This window comes from Pongo pygmaeus, chromosome 19 (assembly GCF_028885625.2).
Source record: "Pongo pygmaeus isolate AG05252 chromosome 19, NHGRI_mPonPyg2-v2.0_pri, whole genome shotgun sequence".
In the NCBI taxonomy this organism is placed as follows: domain Eukaryota; kingdom Metazoa; phylum Chordata; class Mammalia; order Primates; family Hominidae; genus Pongo; species Pongo pygmaeus.
Window position 1 is genome coordinate 31,193,333 of NC_072392.2, and position 14,662 is coordinate 31,207,994.

At 53.4% G+C, this 14,662-nt stretch overlaps 1 protein-coding gene across 3 annotated transcripts in view; it reads right to left on the reverse strand.

Annotated features, from left to right (window-relative positions):
• LOC134738692 (protein FAM182B-like) overlaps positions 1–14,662 on the reverse strand; it is a 145,527-nt gene that overhangs the window by 10,402 nt on the left and 120,463 nt on the right. For 2 of the 3 annotated variants that reach the window (XM_063656003.1, XM_063656004.1), the window contains one exon: positions 2,897–3,184. In XM_063656003.1, coding sequence (XP_063512073.1) covers positions 2,897–3,184 — 288 coding nt within the window. Of the gene's footprint in view, positions 1–2,896; positions 3,185–12,331; positions 12,473–14,662 lie in introns of those variants that run through there. The other variant, XM_063656001.1, reaches the window with a different exon arrangement.

Below are 14,662 nucleotides of genomic sequence, written 5' to 3' on the forward strand. Positions count from 1 at the left end.
ACCTGAGAACAAAGGAGGAGAAGGAGGCTTTGAACACAGGTGTGGAGAAGCCCAAGGAGGAAGAAGAAGACTTGGACTATGGGCTGCTGGATGGCCTCAAGGACCCCCTCCCAGAAAAGGAACTTTGAGACTTATACCCATTGCTGAGATGAAAGTGCTCCCTATTTTCTATCCTGGAACTGCTGCAAACCTCGGTGTGACATCACAGGGCCTCGTTTCCCTATTTGTAAAATGGGATTATATGGGGGTTCCAATGAGACACTGGACCGACAGCATTTTGAGAATTGTAAAAAATGTACAGTGAGGGAATAATTATTATCAATGGACCATTGCTCTTCCAATAGTTAGTATTCTTTAGCAAGTATTTGAAGGTAAAATATGATTTGTTGAGGAGGTTTGCAGCAGCTGAGGCCCTCAAGAACATTTTCTGTCTCCGTTCAAAGCTGGCCTCAGACAGGGACCTTCTTGGTGCCACCCCTGGGCCTCTCATCCTTTGTGCAGGCTTCTCAGGGTTCTTATTTCTGTTGTGTCTTGTGGTTCCCTAGTGGATGGTGTGCTCCATCTTCACTCAGAGCTAACTGAATCTCCTCCAGGCCCATGTCCCTCCTGCAGCACCCACTGCTCCCTCACCAGGATTCAAACCCTTCTGTGACTGACCTCTGCTGACCTCCCTCATTCTTTCGGCTCCTCCAGTTCCATGCCTGTGCCCCTCAATCCCGTGGCTCACACTCTCACCCAAGCTGTTCTCCATTGGGATTTCCTTGGCTCCCTTTCCTGCTCGGCAAATTTGTGTTCATCCTTCCAAGACCTGCACAGATGTCCTCCTTTCAAAGCTCTCCCTGAGGTCACAGAGTCCAGGAACAAGGTAGTCCTTGCTCCTCTGCTGCCTCTTGGTTTTGTGCCTTTATCACTTTGGTGTGACTGCCTGCCTCTTGCTGAAGGGAGGCATTTTGGCTTTACTCACCTCAGTATCTCCTGGGTCCAGCTGGGTGTCTGGCCTGGCCCAGAATCGGTGCTCATCGAGGATGTATAGAACTCACAAGGACCAAGGAATGTCTTGCAAATAATACCACCCTCCCACACTTCTCCAATGTTTACTTTCTAAGCTCCTTTATTCTTTGACATTCAAATTTCTAAATGGCCTGTATGTATTTACAAAGCCTGGGAAAACGCCTTCAGAGGACAAACACACCCCACCGGCAGAATGTATTTGCATTGACTAGGATTATGGATGAAATTCAGCTTTCTGGAAAATGAATCATTTGGCATTGGCTGAGTATCTGCTCTGTGCCGGATACTAAGCTGTGATCTCTAGAAAGAGACATTTACTACTGACACAGTCCTTGACCCTGAAGAGCTCAGAATCCAGTGAGCTTGATTTCTTGTAAGTTAGAGACAGAGTTCAGAGCAGAAGCTCAGGCAGAAGGAGAGAAGTAAAATGGACATACCAGAGGCAGTGACAGCCACACAGCTGTCTGGGGACACTGAGTTCAGCAGCAAATAGCTTAGGCTGCCTTGGCAGCCCACGAAGGTATCACGGTTTGCTATTGCAGCATCTCACTGATGCTTTTGTTATGCTGATCTCTGCAAAGCCCCTCTGTGCCCCAGCCCAGGATGGTGGCAGCCATGCTGTGGAGAAAAGGGCAGTGACCAGGACCACAGGCTCAGTGCTTGTACCCTGGACCACCTGCGAATGTGAGCCCTTCACATGTTCTCTGCCTCTGTGTTCAGGTTGGGGGACCTGGCCAAGGAAGGGAGATGACCCCCATGCTGAGTCAAAAGGACACACTCCCGGGAACAGACTATCTCTTCTTTCTGGGTAATTTCTGCCTCTGCAGTGAATGGTGAAACCAGACACATCCTCTCTGTTGGTATGACACAAAGACAGGCGTTCCTGCTCACGGGCTGAATCTTCAGATGAGGGGAGGTGTAGCACACTCCTGTGCTCTGCTGACTAAGGCAGGGACACATGTCACCCCATCAGAATGACTGCCAGACCAATGGCTAAAATAAAATCATTTCCAATATTCAAAGGAGTCACCTTCATTCATCTACAAATATTTTTCCTTTACTTTTCTTTCTTTCTTTTTTTTTTTTTTTTGAGATGGAGTCTTGCTCTGTTGCCTAGGCTGGAGTGCAGTGGCATGATCTTGGCTCACCGCAACCTCCGCCTCCTGGGTTCAAGGGATTCTCCTGCAGCAGCCTCCTGAGTAGCTGGGACTACAGGCACCCACCACCACATCTGTCTATTTTTTGTATTTTTCATAGAGACAATGTTTCACTATATTAGCAAGGCTGGTCTTGAGCTCCTGGCTTTGTGATCTGACCGCCTTGGCCTCCTAAAGTGCTGGGATTACAGGTGTGAACCACCACGACTGGCCCAAGTTTTTTTCTATAAAACGACCTATTGCACTCAGGGTAGGGTAAATGAGGCATCATGCCTGCTGGCAACATGGGCCCTATCTGGAAAGCGAGTGCCCACCACCATGGCACAGTTCTGTGCAGTGCCTGTGTGGTGTTGAATCTCAGGAGCAGCCCCCATCCTGTGAACCACAACCACAAGGAACTTAGAAAAGAGCAAAGACCTCTGGTGGCCAGGCCTGCCAGTAAGCAGATGCTAACCCTGTCCTGGGGGTCTGCAGGGAGGTCAGGCAAGTGGAGAGGTGGCGAGACACATTTGTGGTCTCCCCCACTCCCGCCCATGCTATGCAATGCGGGCGACCACACACCCGATCTGCCTGGGAGGGTCCTGGTGTGCCCACTGCCTCGCTTAGTTATGAGGGATGCTGCGTCTCACATCTCACCGGTATCGCATTTGAAGGACAAATTATGTCTTCCCTTCTCCACCCTGCGGAACTCCGTTTCCTCATGTGCAAGTGGGGGATGATGTGCTTACATGGTTATGCAGTAGGCGTATCGATGGGATCCATCTGTCAATACCCTGCATCCAGGGACCACCTGGAGCACACTTGCAGTTCGCAAGCTGGGCTTCCTGCTGTAGGCAGGGGAGCAAGCACTGCCTGGAGCCAGGGAGCTTCTCTGAAGGAGGTTTTGGAAAAGACTTGTTCCAGAATTTGGGCTTGTATTGGAAGCTTGCGGGAGGGTTGAAAGAAGCCTTTGCTCCAGATTGGATGCTGTCAGAGGCAGGGTGGATTCTATCACCTGGCATCTTCCCCAATCTTACCTAGAAGAAAGGAAGACAAAACCAAAGCTAACCCTGCAATTGACAAGGAGGTAGTGGTCATGACATAGCCACAGGAGAGGGGGTGTGAGGTCACTTTTGTCCATGTTTTGCATGAGCTGAGCCATGATAGCTGCTTTGTCTTGACCCATCATGGTCACAGAGCGACCTTGTCTGATGCTGACAACCTGTGCAGTTCAACAGGAGAACACCAACGCCTTGCCAGCAGTGGTTGCCGTCCTCCTGAGGCCTCGCTGCTCCTCCTCTGGGGCCGACTGCTGACCATGGGTGGTGTGGAGTGGGAGGGGAATATGCTGTGGGTTTTTTTTTTTTTTTTGCAGAGCAAGGGCAGAGGACTCTGATGCCTTCAGCTCTGGCCATCCTGAGTGCTGTGATCTGCTTCCCCTGCTTCCTACACCTCCCACAATCCCACCATGCTGTTGCAGTCACTGCCAACTCATAGTCCCTTCTAAGGGCCCCAGTGTCTCTGGGTCACCCCCTCTCCCCTGGGAGGGAAGCAAGGTTCTCATGAAGGTCCCAGGTGGAGGTGCTGAAAGAGTGTGGAGGTGCCTTCTTGAGTGTCAAAGTCTGGGATTCCAGCTTTCAGCCTCAGGCTCCAGGTGTGTGTGCCGAAGTGGAATTTTCTGCTCTCATTCGCTCTCCTGTCTGCTCAGAGGAACTTGGGGAGTTTCCTCTCTAGGGGAAGGAAAGGCCCTGGAGAGGTGGCCTTGCCCTGAACTGGGAAGGGGTGGCCACGGGAAAGCAGGGGCCTGGGCTCTGCCTACTGCTTGCTGACAGCTTGGGCACAGCACTGCCCTCCCTGGGCTCCTGTCTCTCTTCTCTGTATGATTAGGTGGAGGTGGATGGGATTCTGCTTCTACTCCCAGTCCTTGGGCACCATGTCAGGTACTCACACACTTATGACCCCATCTGGTCCTTGGAACAGCAGTAGGGGATGGATCTGTCAACCTCACGTTGCAAATATTTGTTCTAAATCCCACACTCTGAAGTCAGAAAGACCTGGGTTTGCCCTCAGCCACGGACGCTTGCTTGCTATGTGACCTTGGACAAGTCACTGCCCTTCTCTGAGCCTCAACACCCACATTTACACAGGGGAAGAATAATACCTCCCTCTTGGGCTGCTGTGAAGCAGAGCTAATGGGTACATTGCCTCAGGCATATTGCAGGTGCTCAGAGTGTTGGTCTTTCCTTCCCTTTCTAGGTCTCCATTTCCTCATCTACACAGTGGGGAGCAAGTCTGTCCTGATTATAAATAAGACAATAGGTGAATGCACTCAGCAAGCCTGGGGACAGGGATGCATAGAGAAGCTTCTTGCAAAGGTGAAGAATGCATGCCCTGAGCCCCGCGCTGAGTGGCAGGTGAGAGGACAGCAAGCCCAGCGACTGAGGCCTACAAAATGCCCCCTGCAGAGAGGGAGGAGGAGCAGTGTTATAAGGTGAGTTGTTGGCAGCATCTCCACTGCTTGCAGGAGGAGCAGGACTGCTTGTGCTTGCTCAGGTGGGTGGTAGGTTAGGTTCTTAGGCATCTGCTGGGTATCAGATGCTGCACAAGCATCATCTCCGTGAATTTAATCTTTCCATCATCCCTGAGAGGTGGGCATTACAGGGGCATAGTGGGATTGAAACACAAGTCCTCTGAGCCTGTGCCTTTTCTACAAGGCAACTTGGTTCACATGTAATAATAGGACCCAAAAATACACCCGCTATGCTGTGCTCACCAAATTTCATAACATCCTTGTGACCTGCGAGGTTGGTGTACTGTCTTCATTTTATGGATGAGAAAACTGAGGCTCAGAGAGGCTGAATAGTTTGCTCATCCTTCCAAAGAACTAAAGGGAAGAGGGGTGCTATAGCTGTGGGGCCTTCTATTCCTGGCAGGAAGTGTGCAGTACCCCAGGCCATTCTGACCCTACTGCAGGCAGGAGAAAAGGCACATCAACAAATCCAGCAGCAAGTTTCCACTGAGGGCCTCCCTGGCCTTTCTTTGCACTAGTGCTGAGGGAGAAACAGCCTTGTTCCTTCACATAACATGGTTTCCTGCCACCCCCAGGATAAAGGTCAGAGTCCTCAGGTCTGTGTATGAGACTCTTCATGGTCTGGTCCTACCTGCATTTCCAGCCAAATTCTCCACTACGGCCCCCAGTGCAGCAGCCCTGGCCATCTGTCCCATCCCACCATCCTGCCTTGGCTCAAGCTGTTCCCTCTGTCCCATGCTATTCACACATAGAACAAGGAGAAGCTTGATAGAGGCTAGCCTGAATTTTCCATTTGAGAGCATTTTCAGCTTCTGGAAACAGACATTTCATCCAAAATTCCAGATTCCCTGCTACTCTGAAAATACATACATACATACATACATACATACATACATACATACATACATACATAAATCTGCTCTTACTCTGCACTATTCTGTTTTTTGAGACAGAGTTTCACTCTTGTTGCCAGGCTGGAGTGCAGTGGTGTGATCTCCATTCACCACAACCTCTGCCACCCGGGTTCAAGCGAGTCTCCTGCCTCAGCCTCCTAAGTAGCTGGGATTTACAGGCATGAACAACCATAGCCGGCTAATTTTCATGAACTTTTTTTTAGTAGAGATGGAGTTTCACGATGTTGGTCAGGCTGGTCTCCAACTCCTAACCTCAGGTAATCCACCAGCTTCGGCCTCCCAAAGTGCTGGGGTTACAGGTGTCAGTCACCTCACTTGTCCAGTCTGCACTATTCCTTAGTGCAGACTAACAATGTCTTGAGCCAAACAATGTCTTTCTCATTTGGACGTGACCTTCAGGGTCTAATTTTTGTGTTTTTAGTATAGATCAGGTTTTTTTTTTTTTTTTTGACAGAGTTTCACTCTTGTCACCGAGGACCCATGGTGCAATGGCATGATCTCAGCTCAACGCAACCTCCGCCTCCTGGGTTCAAGGGATTCTTCTGCCTCAGCCTCCCGAGTAGCTGGGATTACAGGCACCTGCCACCACACCCGGCTAATTTTTTGTATTTTTATTAGAAACAGGGTTTTGCCATGTTGGGCAGACTGGTCTCGAACTCCTGAACTTAGGTGATCCACCCTCCTCAGCCTCCCAAAGTGTGGAATTACAGGCATAAGCCAGAGCCTGGCCTCACCTGGCTAATTCTTTGTATATTTGAAGAGACAGCGTTTCACCGTGTTGGCCAGGATGGTCTTGATCTCCTGACTTTGTGATCCGCTGGCCTCAGCCTCCCAAAGAACTGGGATTAGAGGTGTGAGCCACTGCACCCAGCCTCAATGTAGCTTATTATCAAAGTATTTACATAGAAAAATTAATCAAACGGCACAAGCATTTCAATACTTAGGTTAAGATGAAATCTGTGCCCGGATGAGTGCCAGACACACATGAAATGTTTTGTGCATGAAGCAACCACAACTTAAAAAGATTTTGTTATTCATTTTGGTATGTTATTTTGGGAATGTGATTAATCACCCATGTCAAGGACGTTGGGAAGAATTTCCAGATACTCTGATATGCATGACATCTTAATCATACAATATAAAGCAAGGCTATCTTAGGAAATTAGGTATCACTGCCAAGGACCTTTACAATTGAAGATAAATTAAAATTTCTATTAAATTTGTAACAGTCAGATGGGTTGGCAGGCAAGATGTGTCATTTTTTTCTCAGCATTTTTTCTTTTCCTTGATTCAATAAAACAAACTTAAACGCCAGCTATCTGCAGAACCCTCACTAGACTATGTTTAATGATATGTGAAACACAGCCTGCACACTCACAGATCCTTGCCACGTCCCGTTCCCATCCTCTCAAAACCTGTGTTACCCTGTGGCTAGATTTCTCAAGAAAATGAAAGAGAGAGACGAACGAGAACCATCTTCTTTCAGGTCGCTCCGCACTGCTCCTGCGGGTAGACAATGACCTCTCCGGTGAGGCTTTTATCCTTGACTGTGGGGTGGAGGCCTTAATCCTAGAAAAGAGGCCTCTCAGGGTGGGGAGGTGATTTAAATTCTTACTAGAGAGATGCAACTCCCCACTTCATCTGGACCTTCACAAACCTAAACTGGAGCCACCTGAAAAATGACTAACAACCGGCCACACAAGCCAGGCAGAGAGGCGAGGAGAGGCTGACCACAAGAAAGGCGGACGTAGAAGATACCGACCTCTGGCGCACAGGGGACATGTGTCCCAACACACACACACACACGCACACACAGACGGACACAGAGCAAATGAGTGAGAAAGGGGAGAGAGAGAAACAAGAGAGATACATACGCACACACACAAACGCACAAAGACATACAGCAGTGGCACGGTAACACCTACCTCCAGGCAGCCCCTGAATTTTCTGGGTTCTGCTCTCCACGACTACAACCCACTGGTGAGAGAGCAGCCCACGGACACATAAGCAAACCTCTCCTTTTTTGAAGAGACTCACTGGCACACCGTCCGTGCAGGCCTGAGGCTGGGATCCCGCGCTGCTTCCCCGGCCCTCCGCCCGCAGTTTCTTCCTCCTGGACGACCCTCCGTGAATCCCGGCCTCCAGAGACCATCCTGTTGATGCCCTGGCCAGGACTGGTCTTAGCCCCGACTCTGACTAATCCCTCTAGTCCTAGGTACTCGGGAGGTGGAGGCAAGAGAATCACTTGAATCTGGGCGGCAGAGTTTGCAGTCAGCTGAGATCCCGCCACTGCACTCGACTGAGTGACAGAGTGAGACTCCGACTATAAAAAAAAAAAAAAAGAAAGAAAAGAAAAATGATCCCGGAGCGGCGGCTGCGGGGACTGGGGCGGCGGTGGGTGAAGTGAAGTTTGGGATACGGGTCTCGTCGACCCTCCCCGAATCCAGGCCTGAGGCTGGGATCTCGCGCTGCCGCACTGGCGATCCGCCTGAGGTTTCTTCCTTCTGAGGTTTTTTCCTGATGGTCGACCCTCCGAGAATCCCAGGCTCCGGAGACCATCCTGTTAATGCCCTGGCCAGGACTGCTCTCAGACCCGACTCTGACGCACTATCACACCGGAGCTCCTACTTCGCAAAGTCTCAGGGACCCATCCCCGGGCAAAGGTGGCAATCACTACGACCAAAGCGGAGGCTCAGACCTTGCGTTTGCGCACTGGCGAGGCCGACTCTCCGCTTGCTCCGGAGAGTCAGGCTGCTGATCCTTTAAAAAATGGCGGCGACGCGCGGCTGAGGGGACCGGGGCAGCGGTGGCGGCGGCAGCGCAGTCCGAGGCCGCGGGTGGGAAGAGGACTACGAGAGGGTCCTGCGGGAGACCCAAGGGTTGGACCCATAGAGGTCCTGTCATCAGGAACTTCTTGATCGGTCTTCTTCTTCGGTTCCCTGTGGAGGAGGAGTTTCAGGGTGCGGCTGGGCTCTCTGGACTCCTCTTCAGATCTGACTATGGATCGCACGGGGTGATCAGGAATGGGGTTACAATGCAGTGAGGCGGGAAGGGTCTCGCTGGGGCACAGAAAGATCCTAAGGGCTGCAAGGCGTACTGTCAGCTGAAAATGCACTGACCTATGAGCCCACTGCCTCCCTCCTTCCTAGGTGGAGCAGTGGCCTGACTTCATCTCCAAGGTCCGGGACTCTGGCATCCCGACACCGCTTTCCGCGGCATGTGCAAGGACAGACAGAAGCGAGTCCAAGATGGAGCTAATGTGACAACACGTGGCACTAATGTTCCCCAAGAACAGATGGAGTCAGTGTGTGTCTTTGATTGCCGTATGGGGCGACGCTGAGATGGATAGTGATGTCCAGGTGTGCGCAGGTGGGTCACTGGGACCTCCCACACAAAGCCAAGGAAAAGCCAAGCACACCAGAAAAGCTGTGAGACAGGGCCTGTGCCTGAGTCCAAGCCACATTCAGGAATGACTGCCAGAGGGGCCAAGAGGTTTCGACAAACTACACCACACCGACATCCTGCCACCGGTAGGTACCCCTGACGCCACCTCCCCTGCACCCAGCAAAACCCAGTCCCTTTGGCTCCTTGACATCCATGGCAGCCAAAAGATTCGGTGCCTGAAGGCACTTTCCCCAGGAGCAGAGGAACCGGATGGCCCTCAGGAATGAGAGAGGAAGGGCAAGTGGGATGTAACACTAACTTTCCTTGAAGGCAAAGGTCAGCCATGGTGGGGTTGCTTCCCGCTCTTCCTGGACTTACCATGAAGCAATTACTTGGGACATGCAGACCAAGGGAGCTTCCCTGTCCAAGACAGGTACGGAAGCCCAGAACTCCAGGATCATCACACCCTATCATCCAGAAATCGGTTTGAAGAAGGAAGCAATCATAAAAGGGACCCCAACGAAATTTCTCCCTAATGGACTGGGAAGTGTTCTTTGTTGAAGACATGGAGCCAGAATAAGAAGCCTCTAGGCTTCACAGGAACTGGGCAGACAGAGCAAGAAGGAGGACAGAGCAGAGCCAATGTCACAACACAATGCCACTATCACTAGCATCCAGGAAAAAGTGCCAAATGGGTGACTTGGCGAGGAAGGCCAGTGTTTGAGTGACAGACATGCTTGCCCCATCTTGTTGCCATCTTCCTTCTCCATCCCAGTGTATAGCTTTGGGTAGATTTCTCAATGAGGGCAAAGGGCGAGAGGAGTGAGAACCGTCTTCTTGAAGGTCTGTGGGCACACTCCTGCGGGTGGACAATGAGCACCTGTGAGGCCTTTGTCCTTGGCGGGGATGCCGTCATCTTGGTCCTAGCAAGGAGCCAGCGCAGAATGGGAAGGGTATTAAAACTCCTGCAAGACAGGCCGGAGGCACGAAGCCCCTTCACCGAAGCACAGCCATGGAGAACTCCTGCTATGCTAAAATTCAGGGACTGGATATTAAGACAACAGTGGAAATTACTGTGAAGAGACAGTCAGCTACAGCCTTGCTGAGGCACATTGGCTGGGCCGACTAAAGCTCTGGTGTTGGAAGTCAGGCTGCTGCTCCTTTAAACAATGGCAACTTCGCGGTAGCAGAGGGGCTCCTGTTGAAGCCTCCGCAGCGACTGGATCCGGGGTCCAGTTTGGGGCAGCCTGGGAGAGGGTGCCGCGGGTGTCCTGTCCCAGGGCCAAACCGCCAGGAGTCCTGTCCTCCGGACCTTCTTAAGTCGACTTCCACCGAGGGAGGGGGAGCTTCAGGACGCCTGCTGGGTTCTCGGAACTCCCCTTCAGATCCGATTTTGGCCCCCTCCGAGTGAGATAGGATGGGCTCACCACATCTGGTGAGGCAGGCAGGGCCTCGTTGCAGCATAGAATGATCCCATGGGTCTCAAGGCGTGTCGTCAGCTCAAAATTCAATGATCCAACAGCTCTCTGCCTCCCTCCTCCTTTGAAAGAGCACTGGCCTGCCCGGCTTCTAAAAGCCCTGGGGCTCCGGAAGTCGACAGAAATTTACAGGACACGTGCAAACAGGAAAAGGGACAAATCCCAGGTGGAGACCATGCGATGACGCGTGGCACTGGCCCATCCCACAGCAGATGGCATGAATGTGTGTAACCAGAGGAATGTGGGGCAACACCAAACCAAACCGTGGTGTCTAGATATGTGCCCAGTGGAAGGGGGTAAAAAGTGACATTTCCATCACAGCAATGGAAAATTGAAGAATACCCGGGAACGAGGAGGGGGCCTGTGACTGACTGGAGCCACATTTTGAAATTAATGCCAGAGGAGCAAACAGGTTTCTGCAAAACTCACCGCACCGCCAAAGCTCCATCACCCAGGTAGCCCTCACAAAACGTCCCCTGCACCAAGCTCCAGCACCAGCCCCAGACCCAGCCCCAGCCCCAGACCCAGACCCAGACCCAGACCCAGCCAAGTCCCTTTGGTTCCCTGACATTCGGTACAGCCAAAAGATCTAGGGAGCCAGTCCACACAGGAGTAGAGGAGAGGATGTCCCTCAAGAATGAGACAGGAAGTACAGAGGAAATGCGACACGATCCGTGCAAGAAGACAAGGCCATTCACGGTCGCCTGGCGCTCATTCTAGGCATTCCACCAACCCATGAGGGGAAACATGGAAACAAGCAAGCTTTCCTGCCTGATAAATTTATGGAAGCGAAGAGTTCTACGGTCATCAGACCTGCCTAATCAAGCAGAAACAGGTTTGGAGAGAGAAACAATCATGACAGGGATCTTCAGGAAGTGTCTCCCTGACAGACTGGGAAGTCAAGGACTGGGAAGTCCCTGACAGACAGGGAACACATTAGGCAAGAGAGATAGGCATCTAGGCCAGGGGAGGCAGAGCAAGAGGGAGGACAGCTAAGAAGGAGCAAGAGGAAGGAAAGAGCAGAGGGAAGACAGAGCAAGAGGGAGGACAGAGCAGAGGCCAGAGCCGAGGCAGGATACAGCACCATGCAACATCCGCGGGCATAAGGGGAGGGGTTCTAGAAGGTTGGCTTGTCCAGAGACGCCAGCGTTCCAGTGACAGGGAAAGTTGCCATCTCCCATTCCCGGCTGCTTCTTCTACACGGTATCGTGGTTTGGTTTCATTTCTCAGAGAAGAGCCGTGAAAAGATACAACCATCTTCTCTGATGTGGGTCTGCTCCCCTACTGCAGGACAAAGAGCTCCTGTGGGGCTCTTTTCCTTGGTTGCTGTGTGGTCATCTTGAATTTAGAAAAGAGGCAACCCATGTTGGGGATGAGATTTCAATTGCTCCGGGACCGGATGCATCTCCTCACGTGGGTCAGGCCTTCACACACACAAAGCAGATCGACGGTGGAGAAAACGATTAACAACCGGCCTCATGACCCAGGCAGAGACGCAGAAAGAGGCTCAGCAAAGACAGGCCGATATGCCAGAAATCGCTTTGTGGTGCACAGGGCACATTCGGCCAAAGACACACACGCACAAGGGCACACACACACACTAACCGACAGAGAGAGGGAAAGAAAGACACAGAGACTGAGAGACAGAGAGAGAAGAGAGAATGGGAGACACCCACACACACACACACACACACACACACACACACACACACGCAGAGTCATACTGCAGAGGCATTGAAACACACCCCTCCAGGCAACCTCTGAGGCGGCGGGGTTCTGCTGTCGATGAGAACGACCCTCGGGTGAGAGAACAGTCCAGGGGCACGCAGGCCGACCTGTCCTCGAGATGACGGCGGCACGACTTTTGGGGAGACTTACCCCAACAGCGTCCGGGCAGGCCTCAGGCTGGAATGCCGTGCTGCTTTCCCCGGACTCCGCTTGGGGTTTGCTCATCCTGGTCGGCCCTTTGCGAATCCTGCCAACCGGAGACGTTCCCGTCGACCCCGGAGAGATGTCAGGCCGGACACTCAGAGCCCCGCCACCCAAGCACTGCCGCGGAGGGCTCCTGCTTTGCCGAGCCTCAGCGACCGGTTTCTAAGACAACCGTGGGAAGCACTGTGATGGCAGAAGCCGCTCGCGCCTCGCGCATGCGCATTGGCTGGACCGACTCGCGCTCCGCTCCTGGCAGTCAGGCTGCGACCCCTTTAAATAATGCCCCCTCTGCGCGGCTGCAGCGAGGCTCCCGCTGCAGCCGCGGCGGCGTGTGGATACGGGGTCCAGCTTGGGACGCCGTGGGAGAGGGGGCCGCCGGTTCACTGTCCCAGGGCCAAACCCCCAGCAGTCCGCCCTCAGGATCCCCTTGAGCCGACTTCCACCGAGGGAAGGGGAGCTTCAGGACGCGTGCTGTGTTCTGGGGACTCCCGTTCAGATCCGATTTTGGCCCCCTCCCAGTGAGATAGGATGGGCTCTCCACATCTGGTGAGGCAGGCAGGGCCTCGCTGCAGCACAGAATGGTCCCATAAGTCTCAAGGCGAAGCGTCAGCTGAACCTTCACTAATCCATCAGCCCTCTGCCTCCCTCCTCCTTCGAAAGAGCAGGGGCCTGCCCCGCTTCTAAAAGCCCTGGGGCTCCGGAAAGCCGACCGCGCTTTACAGGACACGTGCGGGCAGGAACAGGGGCGAATCCGAGGTGGAGACCATGAGACCACGCGTGGCACTGGCGTATCCCACAGCACATGGTGTGAATGTGTGTCACCGGAGGCATATCGGGAGACCGCGAAACAAACGGTGGTGTCCTGGTATGGGCCAGTGGAAGGCGGGAACAAGTGACCCTTCGGTCAATGCCAAGGAAAATCAAAGAACACCTGGGATTCGGTGGGTGGGGGGCCTGTGCCTGACCCAAGCGATGTTTTCAAATGCGTATCAGAGGAGCAAAGAAGTTTCTGCAGAATTCGCCCCACACCCAACCCTCCTCCTCCCTGGTAGCCCTGACGCAACTTCCCCTGCACCCAGCCGCAGCCCCAGCCCAGGCCCCAGCCCCAGCCCCAGCACCAGCCCCAGCCCAGTCCCTCTGGTTCCCTGACATTCGTTTCGGCCACAAGATCAAGGGAGTCAGTACACCCAGGAGCAGAGGACAGGAGGTCCCTCAAGAATGAGACAGGAAGTGCAGGGGAAATGCGACACCACCTGTCCTAGAAGACAAGGCCAGTCACGCTCGCCTAGCGCTCATTCTAGGCAATCCACCCACCCATGAGGAGAAACCTGGAGAACAAGTAAGCTTCCCTGTCTGAGACACGTATGGAAGCCAAGAAATCCAGGGTCATGAGACCTGCCCAATGAAGGAGAAAGACGTTTGGAGAGAGATACAATCATGACACGGATCTGCAGGAAGTGTGTCCCTGACGCACTGGGAAATCATCTTTGCGCACACACACACACACACACACACGGAGTCATACAGCAGAGGCATTGAAACACACCCCTCCAGGCAACCCCTGAGGCTGCGGTGTTATGCTCTCGACGAGAACGACCCTCGGGTGAGAGAACAGCCCAGGGGCACGCAGGCCGACCTGTCCTCGAGATGACGGCGGCACGACTTTTGGGGAGACTCACCCCAACAGCATCTGGGCAGGCCTGAGGCTGGGATGCCGTGCTGCTTCCCCCGGACTCCGCCTGGGGTTTCCTCATCCTGGTCGGCCCTTTGCGACTCCTGGCATCCGGAGACGTTCCCGTCGACCCCGTAGAGATGTCAGGCTGGAGCCTCAGAGCCCCGCCACCCAAGCACTGCAGCGGAGGGCTCCTGCTTTGCCGAGCCTCAGGGACCGGTTTCTAAGACAACCGTGGGAAACACTGTGAGGGCAGAAGCCGCTCGCGCCTCGCGCATGCGCAGTGGCTGGACCCACTCGCGCTCCGCTCCTGGCAGACAGGGTGCGTCCCTTTAAAATAATGCCCCCTCTGCGCGGCTGCAGCGAGGCTCTCTCTGCAGCCGTGGCGGCGTGTGGATACGGGGTCCAGCTTGGGACGCCGTGGGAGAGGGGGCCGCCAGTTCACTGTCCCAGGGCCAAACTCCCAGCAGTCCGCCCTCAGGATCCCCTTGAGCCGACTTCCACCGAGGGAAGGGGAGCTTGAAGACGCGTGCTGTGTTCTGGGGACTCCCGTTCAGATCCGATTTTGGCCCCCTCCCAGTGAGATAGGATGGGCTCACCACATC